This window comes from Protopterus annectens, chromosome 6.part1 (assembly GCF_019279795.1).
Source record: "Protopterus annectens isolate FY-2018-M chromosome 6.part1, PAN1.0, whole genome shotgun sequence".
Classification (NCBI taxonomy): Eukaryota; Metazoa; Chordata; order Ceratodontiformes; family Protopteridae; genus Protopterus; species Protopterus annectens.
In genome coordinates this window covers 486,844,060-486,869,748 of record NC_056738.1, presented here as the reverse complement: position 1 = coordinate 486,869,748, position 25,689 = coordinate 486,844,060, and the positions used below count along the sequence as shown (strand labels likewise).

At 42.2% G+C, this 25,689-nt stretch overlaps 1 protein-coding gene across 1 annotated transcript in view; it reads right to left on the bottom strand.

Annotated features, from left to right (window-relative positions):
- The window catches only part of PIKFYVE (phosphoinositide kinase, FYVE-type zinc finger containing), a 3,858,188-nt gene that overhangs the window by 2,438,371 nt on the left and 1,394,128 nt on the right, over nucleotides 1-25,689 (bottom strand). Inside the window, 1 exon segment of the mRNA XM_044075403.1 lies at nucleotides 8,707-8,739. Within this exon segment, the coding sequence (XP_043931338.1) occupies nucleotides 8,707-8,739 (33 nt within the window).

The window sequence follows — 25,689 nt, the reverse complement described above, 5'->3', positions numbered from 1 at the left end:
CAAGGTCACATAGCAGGATAGAGAAGGTGGATTTGTGCCTTGCTTCCTTGGCACAGGAAGCAGGTCATTGACATGTCAAAGCTTTACTTCTCTACACTAAGTGCCAGACACAGTAACAGTTTTTAATTAAATATGAAATTCTTTTACAATCCAATCTTGTAGAAAACACTATCACAGTAATACACGAGTGCATAATGGATGCTAAAATTAGACGGTTCTGATAATCACTCCAAATAATGCAGACTATATGACATTACAAATATCAACAACCCTTTCAATTGTTGCAGACTATAAAATACTCAAAAACTTGTTACGAAAATACAACATATTTAGACTGTATTATACAATCCAGATCTATTAATGAATTAATTATTTTGTGTGATGAATAAAGAAAAACAATTGGGGACAATATAGATGCTGCAGCACATTTTGTTCAATAACCCACAAGTCATACAAAAATCGGAAATATTCATGCATACAATACATCTGGGGGAGGGGTTGGGGGCTTACATTCTTGTAGAACACCTACATCTTATTTTTCACCTCCCTTTGTCTTCTCAGTCATCAAGAATAGCTATCCCCCTCAGATATCACTCGATACAAGTCTGACCTGCTTGAATGGCTGATGATGCTACACTGTTGCACCATACGCCTCCAGAGCCAACTGTCCTGGACTGCGGTCAAATGGAGTCTTATGCAGGTAATAAACCAGCCCCCCACTAATCATACCTATGTTTCATTATTTGACTCTCTTTCCCTGGTTATCATGAACACTGTTCAAACCTCTCAGAGTGTACACTATTTTTTTCTTTACTTTTATAATTACTACAAACCTTCCTCATCTGCAAAATACCAACCAAACTGTTGTAGATCAACAAAATGCATCATTAACATCTGCTTGCAAAAAACAAGCTAAGCTAAAATGTATTCATAGATAAATATGAACATAAAACTCGGACTTCATGTGGTTCAGTTTATTCCCAGCAAAATAATAAATCTACTGTCAACAGTCAACAAAACAAGGAAACCAATAATTGTACCTAAAGAACATGTATCATATGATGATGTTGCTGTTTATTACAACTGATTCCATCTTTTACACCAAAGCTACACTGGGATGCAGGAACCAAATTCTTTCCAACACAGTCACACCATCAATTATAACTTCTTGTATTGATGGTATACTTCAAAATCAGAAAAAGATTATACATTTTTATTTATTTATTTAATATATATGTATGTATATATATATATATATATATATATATATATATATATATACATATACATATGGTTGTTAGAATAACAAGCTTTGCATTAGCAAACATTTTATGAATGATACACAATGTGAAATGCACATTTATTAAATGCAATTAACAACAATCTGCCAAACAAAACAACATAGGTTCATAGGTAAGTACTAGGCTATCTGCCCTAGGGCATTTATAAGCCTAGCCAGAATGTTGGCTTTCACCTCCCTTTTAGACTAGATTCCTGAGCCTCTGTCCAGCAGGGCCATAGAAGTGATCCCTGAAGTAAATTTACGATTACCCATCCACTCATCAAGATTTCTCTTGAAGAGGGTCAGCGAGGGGCTTTGTCTAACATGGACTGGGATTCTATTCCAGAGCGAGGGAAGCCTTTGGGATATGAATCTATCCCTCCAGCATGTCCTGTTTATTGTTGTGCTAAGGTTCAAATCTCTGGAGTGTGTAGTTCTAATGGAATAGTTTTTCTTGAGGTGGAGCATGTCCAACAGTTCCGGGTTAGACATGGCCTTGAATGTCAGGCACAGGTCACCTCTGAGTAGGCGGTAAGCAACTGAGTAGAGTTGGAGCTTCTTTAGTCGAGCTGCATAGGGCATCTGTTTGAGGCCCATGATCCTCTCGGTGAGGTATTTTTGAGGTCTCTCCAGTTGTTCCAGGTGTCGGGTAAGGTACATCCCAAATGGGGCATTGTACTCAATTATGGGCCTGACGAGTGATGAGTAGAGGGGCACAATGACCTCTCTTGATCTAGATGTGAACCCTTTTGTGATTAGGTGAGCTATATAGAAGGTTTTCTAACCACTTTGGCAATGTGATTGTCAAAGGAGAGGCTATTATCTACTTGGGACCCCAGATCCCTAATTACTTCTTCGGTACTTAGTGGATTCCTCCTATGTGATAGTTTGTGGGCACTTTGTTTTTCCCAAAGGGGATAACTATGCACTTTTTGGCATTTAGCTTGAGGCCATGGTTCTGACACCAGGTATCCGTTTCCATAAGGCCTTTCTGGAGGATGCTTGCGTCAGCTGGAGAGACTATTATTGCTCCCAGTTTGCAATCGTCTGCGAACTTGGTAAGCCACAGTCCTTCTGTGTTAGCCTGTACCTCAGAGAAGTAAATACTGAACAAGAGGGGTCCCAGGACTGAGCCCTGTGGGACGCCACTTGTAACCGGTTTAGAGTTGGACATGGCACCCGTGACTCTGACCATGTGAGTTCTATCCCTGAGCCAGTTTGCAACCCATCTTGACACATGGGTTAATATTTTAAGCTAGTAAGCTTATTTACGATGCCAGAGTGGGGTATTGTGTCGAAGGCCTTTGCGAGGTCCAGGTAGGCTGTGTGGACTACCTTTCCCACATCTATGGCTTTGGTAACTGTTTCGAAGAAGTCAACTAGGTTTAAGAAGCAATATCTGCCTTTAACAAAGCCAAATTGGGTAGGGTCCAGTGTTTGGAGGTTCCCAATGTCTGTTTATGAGTTCCATGATGATGCACACCATTGCCTTGCAGACCAGGCTAGTCAGGCTTATAGGGCGATAGTTCCCAGGATCCGTTGTGGTGCCACCTTTGTGAAGCAGGATCACATTGCCATTCTTTGGGTATATAACCTGTGGTAAGGCTGAGTTGGAACAGTGAATTTATGTGAGGGTTTAGTTCATTTTGGAGCTCGTGTAAGACACAGCCTGGGATACCATCCAGTCCCATTGATGCTGTGTTTTTTTTACTTTGGAGAGGGCTGCTTTCACCTGTGTGTCTGTGATGTCTGGGGGATTGCATTCTTTTGGGATAGACACTGGCTCTTTTTTGGGGGGGGGGGGTAAAGTTTGCACTGAACCTGTCCGCCAGGATGTTGGCAATGTCAGTGAGTTCAGTGTATTTTGTGCCATTTTGCACCAGCTCAGAGCATATCAGAGTTGCCACCCAGATTTTTGACGTAGCTAGAGAACTCCTTGTGATTATCTTTAGAGTCTTTGGCGATTTTTTCTTTCAAAGCTAGCCTTTGATGATTTTATGAGGGATCGAAGTTTCTTACTAGTACTGATCGGGGATGCCTTCCCTTTTTGGGATTTTGCCTTTTCATGCAATACTTTCCTCCTTCTGTTGTATAGCTTATTTATGGCCGGGGTCCACCAGACTGGTCTCCTGTTTTTGGAGGAGTGAGTCTTGGTTTTACTTGGAATGGCACGATCCATGCATTCCTGTAGGTGCTCATAGAGTGCAATTGTAAAGGATTCTGTGGTTTGGGTAGCATTTTCTATATGCCCAGGGGCTTTGAAACTTCCCACCTCGGTCTCGAGAAGTGTGAAGTTTGTTTTTGAGAAATTTTTCACAGTGGTTTCCTTGGCTGGGGGGGGGATCAGGATGTGGATGTCCAATGTGATTAGTTTATGGTCTGATCTTACCAACGAGGGGTTTACCTCTGGTATGGAACATTTAGCCCCCATGTTGGTGATGACCAAGTCCAATATGTTGCCCCCTCTTGTGGGAGTGGTGACCAGTTGTTCCAAGGCATTTGAGTTTATAAACTCAAGGAACAGTTGGGCAAAAGAGTTGGGGCTTGAGTAGTTTTCCAAGTCAATGCTTGGGTAGTTGAAGTCCCCCAATATCATGGTGTTTGGTGAGACCTTCATATTTTCCAATGTTCTCAGGAATGCCGAGTGGGGGTCCTGCGTCAGGTTGGGTGATCTGTAGCAGGCTACAAACTGAAAAGCAGTTTTACCTACTGTTAGTTGCACATGAATGGTCTTCGCTGCCTCATGCAGTGCCACTAACCTGGAGGTGTGGGTATCCTTGATGAAGATGGATACTCCCCTGCCTTTAGTATTTTGGTCTGAGTTCTGGGGCCGAAAAGAATGGTATGAGTTGAATCCTGGTAATGCTGGGGTGCTCTCTGGAGCCTTGAACCAGGTTTCTGTTACTGCACAGATATAGATTTTCTCCATACTGAGGAGTGCCTCGAGTGCGTGCATCTTGAGGTTTACACTACTGGCATTGAGTAGCATTACCCTTAGTTTTTTGTTTCTGGTATTGTCTATGGAGGTGGGTTTGTCTTTTGAGCCTTGCCTAAAAAAGGCACTATAGGGGTGGCAAGAGCCTTAGCCAGTATTCGAAAGCTTAAGGGTGACAGGTGCAAGCCATCCTTGGCGAATCAACGTGGCTTGTCGAGCATGGCATCCCAGGCTGACAGACACTGGATCCCCTTAGAATGACACCAATAGGTTAGCCAATTGTTAAAATTGTTCATTTTGTCTTTATACTGTGGCATCATTCTTGGTGACGGTAAGATGCTACTCAGGGTCAGGGTCAAACATATGACCAAAGTACCTTTAAACTCTTTATTCAAGAATTCTGGAGAAAGCCAAAAACAATGGCAGGTCAACAGCTCAAAAAGCAGTAAAATAATATACTTAAAATTTTTTAACCAGATAAACCCACTTGTCAAAGAACCCCTTATAAGGGGGTGACCCAGGGGCACCGTCTCCAATACCATGTCCAAATGGACCTCAATAAACTCCAGGTTTTGGCATGAAATAAAAATTGGACTTGGGAAGATTCAGTGTAATGCCTAGATGATTAAAAAGACTGATGGTATACTTGGTGGGCATTAAAAGTCAAAGCCTCATGGGAGCCATGAAGAGCCAATCGTCCAGGTACGGAAAGATGTGGAATCCTAGCAGCCGAAGATGAGTTGCCACCACTGCTATGCATTTGTTAAATACCCAAGGGGCTGTGGTGAGTCCAAATGGCAGGGCTCTGAACTGGTAATGCCTGGCCCCTAACTGAAAGTGTAAGTGTCTCCTGGAGCATCTGCCGATCTTTACATGATAGTACGCATCCTTGAGATCCAATGAGCACATCCAATCATTCTTGTGCAGGAGAGGCAGAATGGACTGAACAGTGATCATCCGGAACTTGGACTTTCTGATAGATAGGTTTAGCTTGTTGTGGTCCAAAATGGGACATAGGTCCCCCGTCTTCCTTGGCACCAAAAATAAACAAGACTACATTCCAGACCCTTGCTGTCCTGTTGGGACCTCTTGGATGGCTCATTTTTGAAGGTCTTAAACATCTAGATAGGCCAATTCCCTTTGGCAGGTTGGAATGTCCTCCGAGAAAAATTTTCAAATTGGTGGGGGCTGAAAAAGGGGAATGGTGTAACCCCCGTAAATAACACCTACTGATCAGACATAAGACTTGTCCAGGCTAGTGGGTGAAGGGAGAGTCATCCCCCAATTGACTCCAGGGCAGGACATTCAGGCAGCATCTAAGGAGCGCTGAAAGGGCTTCTCTAAGAAAGGTTCCCAGGAGCCCTGGTTCTGTGGAACCCGACCCCTCTGCCCTTGTGTTGGCGCCTGCCACTGAACCCCCCCTGCCCTGACTTGCGGAAAAGGTTTTCTGGGGAGCATCTTGAAGGGAAGATTGAGCCCTGTGGAACCAGAATTTCTTACTTCTCCTCTGTGTCTTAGAAAAGGACTGTTGGGAAGTAGAAAAAGTACAGTTTTGTACCTACCATAAATGTAGATGTTCGAGGATCCACATTGCTGCAGTCCTAACTATTGGGTAGTCTGCTGTCCAGTCGGCCCGAATACCAAAGTATATATGGCCCGTCGGTCCATCAAGACGCACCAGTACGTCAGGCGTCAGGGTACTAACTAATCGCATGACCGACGTCATACCCACAGTCTTTTCTTGCCCCAGATGTCAGAAGACCCTAAAAGACAAGGCCAAAACCAAAACACACCAAACATACCTGCACCAAAAACATATACAATATATACAAAGGTACCAGAATCTAAACTCACCTACACAACCACCCCTAAACACAGAGGGGAGGAGGGAGAGTAATTGGGACTGCAGCAATGTGGATCTCGAACATCTACATTTATGGTAGGTACAAAACTGTACTATGTTCTTCATTCCACATTGCTGCAGTCCTAACTATTGGGTAGAATCCCAAAGCAGAGGTGAGGCTGGCAAATCATAAGGAAGCCGGAGCTGATAACATGCCTTGCAAAATAGCTGTGGCAAAACCAGCCCTAGACTTAGAGTAGAGAGGAAGGTGGTAATGCTTAGAGAAAGTATGCACTGAACTCCAAGTAGCTGCCTCCAAAATATCCTTAGTTGCCACCCCTTAGAAATGCTGTTGAAGTGGCAGTAGCCCTAGTGGAATGAGGCCTAATCCCAGCTGGAATATCCTTGCCATGATGGGAATAACAAAATGCAATGCAAAACCCAATCCACTTAGAAATAGTTTGTTTTGACACAGGCTTGCCCTGAGAACTCAAAGCAAAAGAAACAAACAACTGCTGAGACTTTCTAAAATCCTTAGTCCTGCTTAAATAATAATGCCTGTGTACATCTAAAGTGTGCAAAATCTTTTCCCCTTTATTTTGGGGATCTGCATAGAAAGTAGGCAAATGAATAGTTTGGTTTAAAGCCACACTAGAAACCACCTTAGGCATAAAAGAAGGATTAGTACGTAATGATACCCTATCCTTATGAAAAATCAAAAAAGGCTCAACCGCCATAAGGGCCTGTAACTCAGAAACCCTTCTTGCAGAAGTAATGGCCAACAAAAAAGCAGTCTTCCATGACAAGTATTTCAGGTCAGCAGTAGCTGCAGGCTCAAAAGGTTGTAGAGTAAGTTTCTCCAACACAAAATTGAGATCCCAAGCAGGAGTAGGAGCTCGGGGGTCTTATATTCTTTGCCCCTAAGAAATTGCTTGAATAAAGGATGTGAAAACAATGGTGGGTCACAATCATAGTGAGCCGAAATTGCTGCAGCATGAATCTTAATGGAAGAGAAAGACAAACCTTTGTCCAATAACTCAGTAAGATATTGAAGAGCCGTACTCAAATTAGGCTCCAAAATCTCCAAATTCTGTGCTGCAGTCCAAAATAAAAATCTCTTCCATTTTTCTGCATACACTTTCCTTGTACTAGGTCTTCTGGCTTCCATAATCACATTTAAAACTTGTTGAGGAAGTTGAGACCTGCTGTCTTTCAAAACAGAATATGCCAGGCTGTTAGATGAAGAGTTTGAAGCTTGACATTGAGCAGATGACCGTCCCTCTGAGACAATAGGTGTGGAATCAAGGGTAAAGGCCATGGAGGCTTCCTTACCAGACTCCTCAGTAATGGGTACAGTGCTGCCGAGAGGCCAATCTGGCTATTAAAATCATCCTTGGCTTGTCTCGTCTGACCTTTAGAAGCACCTTTGGGAGAAGAGGCAGAGGTGGAAAAGCATACACATGAAGATTTTTCCAACTGAAAGAAAGAGCATCCACTTTCCAAGCTGTGTGATGAAATCCCTTCGCAAAACTTTGGCAGCTGGTGGTTTAGTGGAGAAGCGAACAGATCTATGTCTGGAGTTCCCCATGACACTGTCAATTTTGAAATACATGAAGATCCAGTTTCCACTGGGGATCCATGATTTGTCTGCTTAACACATCTGCTAAGGAGTTCTGTGCTCGGCAGAAACCTTGCCTGAAGAGTTAGTTGCAAGCTGAGTCTCCCATAAAATCATTGCTTGCCTGCACAATGGGTAAGAATGTGTTCCCCTTGTTTGTTGATGTACCACATGACAGTTGTGTTGTCTGTTAGAATCAACACCTGCCCTGGAAGAAGTAATTCCTTGAAAGCCATTAATGCAAACTGGACTGCTAACATCTCCTTCATGTTGATATGTAGATGCTGTAGTCTGGCAGGCCACTTGTCTTGTATCCACTTTCCATCTAGATGAGCTCCCCAAGCAATGTCTGAGGCATCTGTCGTTAGAATCTGACTTGCCTCTGGAGAGTCCCTTGTTTAGGTGACATTCCTGAGCCACCCACAAAATTCCTTTTGAATGCAAGGTATTATTTGAATGACAGTGTCCAAATCCTGGCAGTGCTGTGTCCATAGATTTTGAGATACCATTGTAGCTTCCTCATATGCAGTTTGGCATTGGGAAGCACCAGAATACAAGATGCCATGAACCCTAAGGCTTGAAGGACTGTCCTTGCAGTCAGCCCGGACTGAAGAGATAATTGATGGAAGTAACTGGAAAGATTCTTTTGTTTGTCCTGGTTAGAAAGGCCATCTGGGCTGCTGTATTCAGTCTCACACCCAGAAAGCACATGTCTTGAGAGGGTACTAGACTGGACTTTATTTCGTTCACAGAATACCCTAGGCATCTTAGCACTGCTATGACATATTCCAAATGCTGTAGAAGGTCTTCCTTTTCTTGAGCCAGAATCAGGCAGTCGTCCAAGTAAGGATAGATTTGAATTCCTTTTAGCCTGAAGTAAGCTATCACTGAGCCAGAACCTTTGTGAATACTCTAGTAGATAAGCCAAAGGGCAATGCAGAGAACTGATAATGAGAATTTCCAGCTCGCTTTCTGCAACTTAGTCTTATAGGCACATGAAGGTAAGCTTCCTTGAGATCTAAAGTTACCATCCAATGATCTTTGCCCAGCAGAGGTAAAAGCTGCTGCAACGTCAACATTTTGAACTTTGGAATGTCCAGATAAGTGTTGACGATAGATAAATCCAAAATTGGTCTCCACGTGTTCCTTCTTTAGTACTAGGAACAGGCGAGAATAAAATCCTAGGGCCCTTTCTGCCACAGGAACTGACTGAATGGCTCCTATTTGGAGTAACAGAGAAATTTGTTTCCTCTGTTCTTTGTAGAGGAGGAATGTCTGGCATGCCTTTGAAAGGAGGCAAGGTATGGAAATAAAACCTGTAGCCGTGGTGAATGATATCCAGAACCCATTTGTCTTGGGTAATTAAATCCCAATTTTCTTTTGAAAGAGACAGTCTTCCTCCTAGAGGTGCAAGGTACTGGCAGCTGAAAAGGCAGGTCATTGGGTCTGCTAAAGGACTGACCCTGCCCTCACCAGAAGTCTGAGCAGGTGAACTCCCTGTCCTGGGCCTAAAGAACCTTGGGCTCTGCCCTACGTCTAGACCTACCCCTAGACTGGGAATCATAAGCAGGATAAGTCCACCCCTAGTAGGCCAATTTCTACTAAACTTGGAGGCTGCACCTGCAAAAATCCTTAACAGTTGCATAGACTTAGCCTTGTCCTCCATTTTCTTTAAAACTGCTTACAACACATCAGACTGTAAAGGAGCATCCAAAATCCTTGTCTTAACATGCTCAGCTAAGTTCTGATCTCTCAACCAGGCGTGCCTGAAGAACAGAACCAGTGGCAGCCACCCTGGAGGAGGCCTGCACAGCATCAAAACCACATTGCAAGGAATGTTTACCCACTTGTTCAGACACATGAACTAAATCCTGCAACTCTTTACACTCAATACCTTCCGCCAGAGCATCCACCTTAGATTTTCTGTGAAAGAAGAAGATATATATATTTAACATGTGAAACTGACAATTCAACGCCCTCATGGCTAAAGTGGAAGAAGTATACACTTTCTTTCCCCATCTATCCAAAGCCCTTGCCTCTTTATCAGGAGGGACAGGATTTTTAACAACTGAGGCCTTCACACCTTTAGGCCCCTGAGAGACAGTTTCGTCTCTGCCTAGGACTCTTAAAAATACTTATGAGCGTCAGGCACCCTATAATACCTATCCGGTTTAACTGGGGCAGGAGGCAAAGAATCAGATTCAGAAGAAGCTCTCTGCAAAACATCTTCCACCACATTCAAAACAGGAGGTATAGCTAAAGGCCTATGCTGGGGTAAAACAAGAATTCCAAGCCTCCTGGGGGTAAAAAAAAGAATTCCCTAAGCCTTTGGAATCAGAGAAATCTTGACCTTCCCATTTAAAATGCTCCCTCATGGAATGCAGAGTCTCTGAAAATGAAAAATCCTCAGGAGGAGAAGCTGAAGGAGTAGAATCATCCACATCAGAATCAGAATAAGGAAAGACTCACATTGCTCAAAACTCTCAAACTCAGGTTCCACCCTAGGCCTCTTATCAGGAGGGGCATAGAACCCTATCATAGTAATCAAATCCTCTGCCATTTTAAGCATATGTTTCTTAGGCAAAGACCCTGAAGCACTAGGAGAAACCCCACTGAAGCAAAACTTGGCCCCTCAAAGAAGCCTTGAGAACAGCCACCTGAGAAGCCCCTCAGCCTGGCCTACTTCCTGAGAGGATACATCCTGTAACAGTAAAGTCCTGAGACTCCAAAGAAACACCTGGCAAAACCTCCCCACTGAGACCGCGTCTGGGACTGTCGGTTCTTCCCTCTTAGGCTTTGCTGCTTTGTGCGTTTTTTTTTTAGCCGGCCGCGCCGGAGAGCATCATGATTTATAATTACAACGCTTCCCAAACACTAACCTGGCACAGTCTAACCTTCTCTTAATAGTGATCCAACAAACAAGGTATACACAAAGTATGATAATCCCTATGAGGTATCTGTTTCCCACAAGAAATACAGTTATTCACTTTTTCTGACATCCGGTTAAATACTGAGGCAAGAAAACCAAAATATTACATTGATTCGGTCTGAAACTCTGGCTTCAGAAACTTTCAGACGCCAACCTGCACTCGCAAATTGCTTCTGCATCGGACCATGCGGCAAAAGACTGAGGATATGGCGTCGGTCATGCGACTGGACAGCGGACTACCCAATAGTTAGGACTGCAGCAATGTGGAATGAAGAACATCTTGATCCCAACCATGGAAAGGGTCTTACCCTCCTGCTTGCTGCCAGTTAAGGTATCATTGATGGATGGTCCAAACAAGGTTAGTAAAGGATGCCTTAAAGGGTTTCACAAACCCGGAAAGGCGAAGCCAGGCATGCCGTCAAATGTAATGCCTGTGCTTGCCACTTGACAGATGGTCCCTGCCACGTTGGAGATCAACCTCAATGAAGCATTTGCCAAGGAAGTTGGAGTAGACAGCCTAGGAAGACCAGTTTAAGACCGTCTGGAGGTAACTCTGTAAGTGAAGTGGCGAGATCTGAAACCAAATAACTATGAAGCACAGTAAAATGGGCCATATAGTTAGTTACAGTCCAAATGCAGTTAAGACAGACACACACTTTCTGAAGCAGTTGACTGCGCGTGACGCTCTGTTCATGGGATGGATTGAGGAGCTCTGCTAGCTCCTTCTTAGTAGCAGCGGCCACCTTTGCTCCAAAACATCGTATCCTTGGGAGGACTGAAGAATCTGTCAGCTTTTTTGGGTACAGGTTCCACCGTTCCGGCTCCTTTCAAGTCCTGCTGGTGATGAGATCTACAAGCTCATCAGTATAGGGAGAAATCCAAGCAGAAGATGGGCCCATCCCAAAGGCCATCAGGAACACTGACTCCTCCAAAGATGGGGTTGGGGAAGACAAATGGCCTCTTTGCTTGAATTTTGAGAATGTCCACAGAGGACACTTCCTCAGGTGAAGTCTGGGGGACCCATCCCCCTTCTCGAAATCAGTGTCCTCCATGAGGGACACTCTGGGGGAGTCCAAGTGTCTCCTCTTATACGTTCTGTTCTGAGGAGGTTCCTCCACAGTGCACTCGGGGGAAGAATCAGAAGGGACAGGTACCCCCAAGTGGGACAGTGCCCATCTGAAGGCACTCACTGGAGGGCTGACCTTATAAGGATGAAGAGGTCTTGGCACCCAAACCCAAGAGAAGTTGGGGAGGACCTAGAGAAGGAGAGGTGACTGACAAGCTGGAGAAGGTCCTCTCTACTGCCCGGAAGGCTGACGGGCTAGACAAAGCTCCTCTCTCCTCTCCGGCAGCAAACGCCACCTGGGGAGGGAGAAGGGACCCCGGCGCAGCACCAAAGCCTCCCAACGATATCGAGCCCAAACTATCCAGTGCAGAAGCCCCCAAAGGAAGGGAATGGTCTGAAATCTCCGGATCCGAAGTCACACAGACTTCTTGGAGACCAAGTGCAGCCTGTTCAGACGGAAGTGGAACAGACCCAGCCAAGGACCTGACAGAGTGGAGCAGGGGGGGGATATCTTACACCACTGGCCTCGCACTAGGGATTACCCTGGTCCTGACATTCCAACACCAGATGGACTGGAAGAGGAGTGTGGAACCCTGCAGATGGGGAGGGTTCCCTGGCCATCTGAGCTGGGGACAGCAGCAAGCCCAACTCAATTTGGGCTTTGAGGAACTTCCTCATCATCCTATACATACCAGAGGGAAGTAGGCTTCGGGAGGATCTGGACAAAGCTGACGAGTGGCCAGATCTAGCTGGGGATCCTACCTTGGATACTATCACTCTACAGTCCCGATAAGGAGACCGACATCTATGAGTCAGATCAGACATCCTCGATGACCCAGAGAGGGAACTCTCGAGTATTGGATCTAACAGAACAGGATCTGTAAGTCTAGAGTGATCTAATGCTTTGGAAGGCATGCTGGATGGATCAGACGGATCTGATCTGGGGAAGGCTTGCATCTACTCAGATCCGAAGGCCTCCACTATGCCAAGACCTCAGATCCGAGGGTCTGATCCGAGGGTCTCAGAGCTGTAGAGCCCAAATCTGAAGCTGCAGAGGGTGGGCTCGGATCCAGGGAGCTGCGATCCAAGAGCCTAGGCTTCTTTGTATGAGGAGACCCCTTCGAGAGGAGGGGAAGGCTTCTTCTTCATACCCTGAGGGGGCTTGGAGGGAGAGTTTGAGGGCAGAGGACCACCCAGAGTCAAGCCCATCCGAACCAACCTATTACATCTATCCAAAAGAGCCCTGGGGTTGAATGCGGCACAAATGTCACATTCAACCTCCAGGTGACCCGAACACAAGCAATACAGACACTCCTCGTGCGAACTGGAATAAGGCATTTTCCGATCATACAAGGAGCATCTTTTAAAACCAGAGTGTTTCTCAGCCATTACACACTCTCACCACACACAAACAGCTGTAGAAACTCTAAAGAAAAAGGGAGAGAAAACTTTTTTTTTTTTTTTATACTACCCTACGGGAAGGGAAAGGGCAGGAAAAGTAAGAACATCAACAGTGATGGGAAAGCTAGGGAGATAAAGCTCTCACCAGACTAAAGAATTTAGCTATGGGATGGGTGGAAAGACTAAGTAGCTACTAACAGAAGAAACAGCTACCATAAAGAGGAAAATAAATCCAAGAAAAAAAATCACTTATCTGCAAAAAAAAGGAAGCTTGAGCCTGGATAACGTCTGATGTGTTTAGCAACAAATGAGATCTAGGGGGTTAGAAAGCAGTAAGGTATTTTGGGAAGGAGAGACGCTTGAGCTCTGGATCTCTGACAGTTGCCAGGTCGGATCCAAGACCTATTCAAGATGAATAACGACACGGACAGCATCAGATCAGTGGTCTTGGGTGGCCCACAAGTGAATTTACCATACTAATAAACAGATTTAAAAAAGATGAGACAAATGTGAGGCGGACATAGAAATAATAACCACTCATTTTGTAGGTGAACAATAACTGTGAAATGGACTGACCTTATTGACTGTAATCCTGACATATAAAAAAAAAGTTAGGAATTTATCAAAGTGCTGAGGAAATCAGGCAAACTGCATCCAAGTCAGAGTGAGGCATGCGGGCATGCACACGCACACACACACACACACACACACACACACACACACACACACACACAGATTTTACTTTAACCATAACACAACTGAGGACCAAGCAAGCTCAAAACAGTAAAAAGTGAAAACTGCTACCAAAGCAAGTCCCAAATGTGTGATCCAGTTCTGCCAGTTCCAGTTTCCCTCAACCAAGTGCTCAACTTGTGAGTCTCAAAGACCTGCTTCAAAAAACTTCTCAAATGAGCTGTGTGTACATAGAAGGAAAATCACTTGCAAATCCAAGAACTTAAAGGAAAAACACTTTTCAGGGTGGGGCAGTAGTATATTTAGCCATCCACCTGGAAGTCAAGAATCTCGGGTGTCCACCTGAATCACCCCTATTATAATCAGACACTGTCAGGGATATCTTAGCATAGCCACATTACTTTCAAAACACCTGTAACACTGCACAAACAGCAATACCAGGGAAAACCCTCACAAGACTATCAGTCTGTGGATTTGTAAAACTCTGGGAGCTTGCAAAAGCCTAAAACAATTAGTCTGCCTAAATATCTACAGAATTTCTTCCTGTTTGCAACTAGACTCAGAAGCAGGTTTCAAACACAGTAGACACAATGCTCTACACATACAAGCAAGAACAGCCAGAACAGAATGAAAGGAAAAAATAAGAAACTCTTTAAAGCAAGACAATCCTAAAAAATGCACTGTAGTATATTTTATATCTTATAATGGAGTATCTTAAACAGTTTCATTTGCAAACAGTTTGCCACTTACTCTTAAAAGCATCACAGCAGTAGAGACTTCTAAGATGGCTGCACTAACAGCTTAATTGTAACTCTCCCAGTCTGAAAACACAAACTCAGCAGTGAAGGCCAGTAGTCTTTGGTGTTTCTGGGTAAATTTCAGTAACTGGCCAGTAAGTGCATTGCCTGGATGTCAGAAAAAAGAAACAGAGGACCTGAAAGAAAATCAGCTGCAAAAAGTGAGGAAAAACTGACTGGGAAAAGTTATGCAGCTGTTCAGCAAAAAAAGTAGTGCAACCTCCAGGCATGACTTCCAGTAACCTAGAGGGAAGTATAAAACAACTGCACACAGACCTGTTAAAATAAAGCAAGCATTGGGAGAGTACATCAACTCAAACAACAAAAGTCTGGAAAAAATGGAAGCAGCTTTAAACAGATATTCAGATGGGTGATTAAACTGCAAAAATCTGAGGTTGAAATAAAGAAAAGGCTGGCTGAATAAGACTGCTCAAGAAGAGATGTTTCAAAAAATTAAAGAATTACAGGACAGAGCATGTAGAGAACACCGGAGATTTTCAGCTGCACCGGAGAAGCTGGAAGGAAAAGACTATTAATTTTACGAAAGCACAAATAAGCAACTGGATTAGTATTCCACAGCACGAGTTGTTAGTTGAAACGGTACATTGTGCGTATGCTCTAAACCTGGCTATGAGAAAGCAACCTAGACCTTCAATACTAGAGCAATCCTATCACCAAAAGGAGCCAATTCTGACAAAACTGTGGCATAAGGACAAAGTACTAAAAGTGGGAGACAGAGTGTTTGTGGAGAATGAATACTCACTGTACACCAGGCAGAAGAGGAGTAAATGTATTCCACTGTTCAGGGAATGTCAAGATACAGGCATAATATTCAAACTGCCGTACCCAACTATCTTCAAAATATTCTTCAATGGAGGGTCAGAATTGATTTTTTTATTAAGTACACGTTAAAGAGGAAATACAAAAGTATGCCCAGCAAAAAGTGAGCTGAAAACAGGAGATTCTGTTTCTTGCTCTTCTGGTAATAAAGACCAGAGAGAGACTTGTGCCAGTGAAACCTTTTCCAATGTTTCAATGGAAAATGCTGGAGAGAAGGAAGGGAGGAGGAGAGTTGACTAGAAGAATCAAGAGTACATTGGAAATGAAGCAGAGACAGGATTTGGGAGATGGAGATGAAGAGGAACAAACCCAGTAATTTAGAAACTGACAAATGCGGGATTACAACGCAACAGTTATATTTGTGAAATATGATAGAACAAGACAATCTGGAAATACTGGACTTTCTGGACTTCTTGGAGTTGTGCGGGACTCTAAAGCCTCTGCCCTACTTTATGTCATTAAAGTTTGGAAAGATATTTAGGGGAAGTTAAAAGGAGGGAGAAAGTTAACTGCAAGTAAAACAAATGTTTTTTTCTTAATAGTATTATTTTATAGTGTATGATTTTTTTTTGCATGCTATAAAGTTTTTTTCAGTTATTTTAAATGTAATGGGGATACTACTGTAAACAAGTGTTCCTGCTTTTTTTCTTTCTCCCTCTTCTCCTTGTTCAGTCTTAAAAATCACAGACAATGCAATGTTAAAAAAAGAGAGAGAGAGAGACGAAAAGTCTGGTTAAAAGTGCATAACAAAAGAAATATGAATGTGCTTTTTCTCATTCTTGCATGGGGGAATGACTGAATTAAGGTCCTTAGCTTCATCTAGTAACAAGTTTTAAAAGAAAGCAAGTAAATGAAAAAAAATATTGAATATTACAAGGCTTTTTCTTAGCAAATTTATGCTTAGTAGCAATTCTGTATCTGGTCCTCATGTCTCCACAGAGACAATATGATAAAGAGAAACTGGCTAGCAAACAAAAAGAAATTGGCTAGGAGATGATCTTCTCTGAAAGCATTCAGGTATTTTCCCAGCTGGGACAGCTATAAAGATAAAACAAAACCAGACAACAATTATTGCACCATGTATCTTAGCACAGATAACCTTTCTTTTAGTTTAAACGAACCAAGAACCAAACACTAAACACTAAAATAAGAACCAGTAAAAGCACCTGTTCACAACACCAAAATCACATTTATTGAGCGCTTTCGTCAGCATCAATCAGCTTACTTCTTCAGAATACATTGACAAACTCACATCATTCATTTTATACCTAGAATTGATCACGTGGTAACAATAAAAGAAATAAAGAAATATACAAAACACATGTATAAAAAGTAGATTAAAAATGTCATAAAATAGCCGCTTTAGCGACATGTTTCATGTGAAAATAGTTTACAGTTCAACTCAAGTCTGAGTGCGGCTGCCAGTTTGGGATATTTGTTACTATTAGGAGGTAAAACTTAATATTTGAAAATGTACATAGTTTTGTGTGTTAGTATTAATTTAATAGGCTTTAGGGGTTATCAGGCGTGTGTTATTTTTGTTTAGAGGGTTTTCAATAACACAAAACGTTTTGTAAGATGTGACAGACTCAAATGGATATGACAAAAACAAATGTATAAAAGTTCAACCTGTGAAACAGTGCATGCATGTAACAAAAGCTGACACTAGACATTTAACAAAAAAGCTGTTGTACATAAATGGTGGGAATAATACATTTTTAATAAAATGGATGCTTTCTGTAATGTCTTTAAATGACAATGGTCTCACAGATAAATACAAAAAAGGAATGAAATATATTAAAACTGTAGAGTGCAAATAGCTATGCTACAGGAGACACAATTAGAAAGAAATTAATATGTGAATTTGATAAAGAAAGGTTTTCAGGATGGTTATTTAGAGGAATACCTGGGACAAAGGAAATGAGGAGTACTTGTATTAATTGCAGGAGGAGCCCCAATAGTGATAGAAGAGGATAACAAGATAATAATGTTAGATTTGTAGTACTAAGGGGCTGCTTGGCATGGGAGAAGGATTACACTGGCATGAATTTGTATTCCACCTACAACTGCTATAATGGAGCCAAATAAAATTATGGGAGAAATAATCAGCTTTCAGCAAGGAATATTACTTTTAGGTGGGGAATGGAACTTAATTTGCAGTAGTCAAGATGTGTCTGAGGGCCTAGAGGGGAAAGTATAAAAATGGAAGGTAGGCTTTTGAAGAAGTTTATGATAATATTTGGTGTGAAGATGTGAATTCAGTGATAGGAGTTAAGAGTGAATTTACTTATTATTCCCAAGATATAAAAACCGGGCTAGGTTAGACAGAATTTACATTTTACAGGAACACTTGCATTTAACTGAAGGTCTTGATATACACCCAGTAACTATTTCAGATCATGCGCAAATAACTAAAATAAAAACCAAAGGGAAATTAAATAAAAATAAGACACTGGTGCTTTCCCAGTCATCTGCTGAAAAGAGAGGAATTTAATGAATGGGTAGTGGAAATTATTCAGGAGCTATTAGAGGAGACAGAAATTTCTTCTGAAAATATAGCTAGGGAGCAGGATAAAATTAAAGTGGCATTTACAAATAGGGTGGAGATAAAAGAAAGGGAGATATAGTTAAGATGCAACAAGAATTACTTAGAGGGGCTGACAAATTTTTTAAGTATTGTGGAATTGGGGGACGCAAACAGAAGAAGAAGAGGAGCAACTGCAGAATGCTAAACAAAAAATAAGGGATTACCTTGATAACATCCATGAGTTTAGAAAGACTGCTGTTAAGCAACTGTTTTTTTTGATAACGCTAGAGCACAAAACGTTTTAGCACAATGACTCAGGCAGCAGGAAGTGGAAAGTAGAAATGGCTGTCGCCAAGTTTAGCAAGCCTATAACAAGAAAGACCACAAGAGATCCTGTAGAGGCATTAGAAATATTTCAGAAATTCTATGTAAGTCTGTATAAAGCAGAGAAACATGGAATTCAAGAAAAGGTACAAATGGAAACGTTTATGGAACAATTACATATGTCAAGGTTAGAGGTAGATCAGGCTCAACTACTAACAATTAGGATAGGAGGAGATGAGATGAAAATGGTGATGTATAACCAATCTAGAGGAAAGTCCCCAGGAATAGATGGCATTTCTGTGAAAGTTTGGAAGCTAGGAAGGAAAAACAGAAAGATCTGAAAGGTCTTTTTCACAATATTTTAAGATCAGGAGAATTATCAACATCCTGGAAGAAAGAGGTGGTAGCTATAATACCTGAAGAGGGTAAACATCTATCAGATCCAGATTCATAGAGGCCCATTTCAACACTAAACCATGATTATAAAGTGTTTATGTCTAAAATGGCTAAAAGAACGGCAAAAGTGATGTCAAAAATGATAGACATGGATTAATGTGGTTTTGTGGAGGGGAAACAAATATTTGACAACATTAACAGAACATCGATGATTCAGAGGGAAGAAGAAGAATGTAAGAAAATACCACTGTTGTTGGTGGGTCTTAATGTAGAGAAAGCATTTGACAGAATAAGCTAGGACTTTATAAATAGAGCAATGGAAACATTTCTATTCCCTGATAAAATTAAAAGGTTGATTAAGAAAACATATGAGGGATAGATAGGAAGTGAAAATTAAAGTAGGTGGGGTCCTCTGATAATTTCTGCTTGAGCAGGGAAATCAGGCAGGGGTGTCCTCTTTCCCCATTATTTGCACTATATTTAGAACCACTTTCAAGGAAAATAAGGAACTCAGAAATTCAAGAATATAACTGGTATGGAAGTCAAGAAAAGCTGGCTCTACTTGCAGATATTATTTTATACATGACAAAACCAGAAAGGGACAATACAGTGTTGTGGAACACTGAGATGGTTTCAGATCTTTTCAGGATACATATTTTTTCCAATATTTTTCGTATTTTCTTTTCTATTTATACAAATCAAACATAACATTCTCTGCAATATAGTTACAATACAAATATTTCTGAATGTTTGTTACATCATATGTCAAGAGAATTACATCACATATCAAAAGTTTATAGTTATCATAAAGCAGAGAGAAAAACAGAACAAATGCTAAACAAACTCAACTATATACACTACATACAAGTGCTATCATTTTATAAGTTATGACAAATACATTTCAATCTGCCATCTGTCTTATTCCTTCTTAGTAGACTTCATACCTATATTCTCTACCACAAAGGATTACTCTAATTCTCCACTAGGTGTGTTTACATTTTCAGAGTTTGCTCTGTATTTCTTACTTTAATATGGTGTCCAGGAGAGGATTATAAAATTAATGAAGCTAAAATTAAGGCAATAGCAGTAAACTATGTAGCCACACACAAACTGGTTCACCAATATTTGTATCTATTGGAGACATGATAAAAGGAAGTATTTAGGAATATAGATTAAAAATGATTCCATTGTGGCAGCTAAGGATATGTAGGAAACAGCTAAAACGATAATACAAAAACTGAGAAATTGGAAGTTCTATTATATACATAGTAAGATACAAGCAGTTAAAATGTTTTAAGTCCCTTTAGTCTTATACACAGGTCAGGTATATTTTTATCAACCAGAGAAAGAAGTTGTGGATAGCAATTAATAAACAGCTGAAGGATTTTGTCTATGAGGGGAAGATGGCAAGAGTCAAGCGGGATAAGCTTATTCTTCCAATAGAACAAGGCTGATTCCGATTACATGATTTGAAGGGGTATTTCAGAACAACACAGTTAAGGCTCCTGTACATAGTACACACAAAAACTATAACTAAAGTGGAAAGTGATGAAACAGGGAGGAAAGCTCAATAAACAAGGAGAGATTGGGATTTTAGATGCCGACCTTTAAGGAGAATAATAATAATCATACAAGATATTCTATTCATAAAGTAGCAGAACATATTCTAAGAACTAAGCCAATGCAGGAATGGAAAAAGGAGATTCTTCCGATAGGAATGACTGCAATTAGAGTTACAGACAACAGGGTCTGGAATTTATTGAAGAAAACTGGCAAAGGAACCAAGGTATTGGGAGCAAACTAGAAAAGGAAAGGTAACAGAATGGGAAGATGCCAAGAATTTATTTGGACTGCAGGTTACAAATTGCCTTCTCTATCAAGGATTGATATCAGAGTATAGGTAAAGAGAAAGAAATAAGGGGGTCCTAAACGAAAGACCAGCAATGGTACAATTTTTAGTAGAATCTATAAAAGAAGCTGCCGTTAAAAAAGGAATTAGTAGTACAAAAAAAGGAATTAGTAGTACAAAAAAAGGAATTAGTAGTACAGCACATAAAATATTACATGATAATTATAAGAATCAATCAGAGGAGGTTAGAAAGGATTGGGAAGAGAAACTGGATAAGCATTTCCTAAAGAAACAATGGGGGTTAATGTACGTCTCCCAAATATGCAACAAAGTCTACAAGATTTACGGTTATTTTTGTTTGAAAATGTTTACAGAGATATTTTTATACACCAAGTAGAATTTTTCCTCGGGTGGACAGCAAATGTTGGAGGTGTAAAAGGGAAGAACAAGGTACTTGGAAACATATTTTCTGGCTGAGCAAATTGGTCTAACTATTTTTCTGAGCTATGATACAGAATCAAATTTGCCTAGATATAGTAAGGCCTTGCGCAGTCTTAATTATGGTGGCTACCAAAAAAGTAATTACTAGAAAATGGAAATCAAAGTCGAATCCAACTAACCTAGAAGCAGTGAATATAATAAAGATAAAACAACTGGAACTGAGATCTTTAGAAAAGGGTAGGAGCAAATTACATAGGAAATAGGAATTGTGGGAACAATACATACAGGGGAGGAATGAGGTTTAAGAGAAGGGAAAACTTGAATGAACTATGTAATGTTTGTCAGTGACTGGGTAGATTGTAAGTGATGTATAATGTCTGCAGTTAGAATTATGTCAGTATGATTTGTGATGTAAAATGCTTGCAACCAAGATTGTGTCAATAGGATTTGTTTTCATTCACTCACATAAACATAGGATTGTCTATGCTATAAGTGATAATTTAATAAAGATGTTGCGTGTTTAAAAAAATATCAAAGCAATACATATTTTCTTTTTAAAACTAGAGGCAAGGTATGAAGAAAAAAATATCCACTGGCCATCAAATCAGGAAAGCAGCAATTATTTTTGAATCAAACAGCTCTTTCAGATCTTCCAAAGATCTTTTCCACAAAGATTACATTTATAAGCAAGTTGCCATATGTGTGTGTATATGTGGGGTGGTGGGGTGGGGGGTTAGCAAACCACATGTTTCAAAATGGAAAATGAAGCCATTAAACTAAAAGCAACGGCAGTACTAAAACATTGGCCAATTGTCTTAATTTTAGCTTTCAAAATTTATCAAATTCTGAGTACTGTAAAAGGCCATGAATAAAACATACCTTTCTGGCTCCGTGGCAAGTAATTCTCTGAATAAGAGTGAGCTCATGGCCAGAAAGTCTATTAACTCTGGCAAGAGCAAACCAATACTGTTGCACTCTTGTTTGTGGACTTGTGTAAACATTTACAGTGTCAAAGTAGTTCCCAGAAAGGCTTTTAACCTTTGTAAAAAATAACCAGCACCACTCTGACCACATACAGCTTGGAAAAAAAGAAGTTATGTCTTACCATAACGTTCCATCTTAGTTGTTGATCTTCTTCCAGTCATCACTGTTGGGTTCGGTTCTGAGCCCTCGGAACTGAGTCGGCCTTATACCAAGCTTGTGTGCAACAAAAACTCTCAAGCTAAGGTGCTACCCACAATGCCCTTTGCTCAGTTCTCAGATCGAGTTTGCATGCAACATATAGAGAAAGAATACGTCAGAGGCCATCTCTGTGCAGAAAACCTAACACGCCACAAAGACCCAGAAGATCCACCAGGAACCTTAGGAGGGGGTCGGTGGGAGGGTGTGATGACTGGATGAAGATCAACAACTCAGATGGAACGTTATGGTAAGACATAACTTCTTTATCTGAAGTTGTTAATCTTCTTCCTATTCATCACTGATGGGACCTAGTCCCAGCTACTTGGAGAACCTGGGTGGCCCTTATGGAAGAACATTCCTGAGAACCATTCAACCAAAGGGCCGCTCTTCCCCTGGAGACCAGATCCAATTTGTAATGCCTGATAAAAGTATGGGGCTTAGCCCAAATGGCAGCTGCACAAATGTCATCCATGGAGGCTGTAGAGTGGAAGACAACAGATGCTGCAATAGTCCTAGTTGAGTGAGCTTTGATTTGGCCAGGCTTAGATCCCTCCGTAAGAAAACATGTGAAGGCAATGCAATCCTTGAGCCATTTAGGCAAAGTAACCTTTGATACTGCACCTCCCATTCTAGGGCCTGCAAAGGAAATGAAAAGCTGGTCTGACTTGCAAAATGATTTAGTTCCGTCCAGATAAAGGCGCAATTGTCTATGAACATCCAGGGAATGCAGGCAGAATTCTCCCTTGTTAGAGTCATTTGGGAAAAACACAGGGAGTTCGATGTACTGGTTAATCGAAAAGTCAGAAACCACTTTGGAGAGAAATGATGGGTTAGTTCGAAGTGATACTCTGTCCTTATGAAAGATCAGTTTAAGGGCTCTTGATACATAATGCTTGTAATTCAGAAATTCGTCTCGCTGAATTTATAGCCACCAGGAATAAGGATTTCCATGATAAGAATTTTAAATCACAAGTGGGTTCTGCAGGCTCTCTCCCTGCCACCATTTGAGCCAGCTGCCAAGACAAATTCCATGCCTCTACAGGCTGTCTGATGGGAGGCCTGTTGTAAAAAATACCCTTGGGGAAGTTCTTGCAAAGATGAGGGGAGATAAGTGGTACTCCTTCAGACCCGTTATGGAAGATGGAAATAGCTGCTAGATGGACTCGAATGGTAGAAGCCGAGGCCCCTTTGTCAAACAGCTCAGCCAAATAATTAAGAATAGCGGCTACGGGGGCTGAGAACGGGTTTAGCTCCTGAGTAAGTGACCAAATAGAGAATCTTTTCCATTTATCCCTGTAATGTTTTCTGGTGGATGGTTTATGAGAAGCCAAGATAATATCCCGGAGAGGTGAAGAAAGGGTTTCCTGCCTGGCAACAAATGGAAGTGGAGAAACCAAGCAGTCAGCTTGAAGGTGGACAGATTCGGGGGAGTCAACCCTTGTGGGTGAGAAATTAGGTCCAGACGAGTGTCTAGGATCCAAGGAGGCTGCAACAGATGAGGTTGAAGGAAGAGGAACCACACTCGGCGAGGCCAGGAAGGGGAACCACACTTGGTGAGGCCAGAATGGAGCGATGAGGATCACTTTGCTTCTCAACCGAATGGCCTTCCGTAGAACAAGGGGAATCAGAGGAATTGGAGGGTAAGCATAAAGAAGATCCATGGGCCAATCGTGGACTAGAGTCTCTCTCGGTGACTCCCGAGAGGGGGAAGAGGGCAAAGTAGCGGCTGCATTTTGTATTTGAAGGGGAGGTGAAAAGGTTGCAGCATGGCTGGCACCAGCGGCTGAAAATTTCCGTCACCACACTCTGGTTGAGAGACCACTCGTGAGGATGAAGGATGCATCTGCTCAGTCTGTCCACAATCACGTTAGAGCTCCCTGGGATATGCTTTGCGATCAGGAAGTGGTTGGAAGCTATTACCCACTGCCAGATTCTTATGGCTTCACGACAAAGGGGGTAAGACTTGGTCCCTCCCTGTTTATGTACCAGACCATGGACATGTTGTCTTACTGGACAGCAATTGTTCCAGACGGAAGAAGCGGATGAAAAGCTTGCAACGTCAACAGCACCACTCAACTCCAGGACACTGATATGCAAATTGACCTCTACATCGGACCATGTGCCTTGGACTGATTTTCCCTCGAAGTGCCCCCCCCCAATCCCATCAGGAAAGCATCCGTGATCACTGTGGTGCTGGGCTGTGGAACCTGGAAGGGACGACACCAAAGATTTTCATCTGTACTCATCCATCAGAGGAGATCTTGTTTGCAAATGTTGGCGATGAGGATCTTTGAACTCAGGGGGTGGAGACTGGGTATCCACTGGGCCTGAAGGAGCCATTGTAGTAATCTCATGTGTAGTCTGACTAAGGGAACTTTGGGGATGGCTAGAGCCATAGATCCCAAGGCTTGAAGAATCTTCCCTTGCAGACACCTTGCTTTGACAGAGTATCACCTGAACTTGTGCCCCAAGTCTCTGAAGCCTGTGGAGAGGAAGTGAGATTAGGCTTGACTGTGTGTTGAATACTGCCCCTTTGAATTCCAGTTGTGATGGTGGAAGGTTTGATTTCTCCCAGTGTATGGTGATGCCTAATGACTCCGCTAGAGCCAATGTGTAGCGGAGGGCCCTGACCAGAAGACGCTTGGTGGGGGCAGAGAGGAGCCAATCGTCTAGATATGGAAACACCTGGAATCCCTGAAGTCTCAGATTGGCTGTTACCACTGCAAGACATTTTGTGAACACTCTGGGGGCCGTCAAGAGACCGAAAGGCAGGGCTCTGAATTGATAGTGATTGGCTCTCAACCTGAAGCAAAGGAGGCTCCTGGAACATTTGTCCATCTTGATATGGTAGTACGAATCCCAGAGATCTAATGAGCACATCCACACACCATCCCGCAGAAAGGGGAGGATGGATTGTGACCATGCGGAACTTGGTCTGAACTACTGATTTGTTTAACTGACTGAGATCCAGAATGGGCCTCCAGTACCCTGTTTTCTTTGGCATAAAAAAAAAATCTTGAGTAGAACCCTGATCACCACTGATGTGAGGGGACCCGTTGGATGGCTTGTTTTTGAAGTAGCTTTCGTATTTCGGAAACTGCCTCCTCCCTTTCACTGGGTGGAACATCGGGAAGGGATTTCGGAGGTCTTGGATAGGATATCAGTGGAATATGATAGCCTCTGGTAATGATTCTCTGCACCCACTGATCGTTCATAATGGACAACCAGGCAGCGTGGTGTAGAGAGAAATGTGCCCCAACTACTTCCAGAGGAAAGCAATCAGGCAGCGCCTCAGGAGTGCTGATATGGTATACCTGAGAAGGAATCTCTGGAGCCCTGGTTCCAGGGACCCCCTCTGCCCCGAAAGGGATGTCTTCCATTAATGGAACCCAGTCTGCTTCTGGAGGAGTCCTCACCACGTGTGTCTCGGAAAGGACCTTGAGACTTTTTGTGCCACAATCTTTCCGCTCCTCTGATTCCTGGAGAAAGAACACTGAGGTTTGGAAAAGTGTAGGCCAATGGCAGACAAGGTCTTCCCATCTTGCTCGCACCTGTCTAGTGTATCC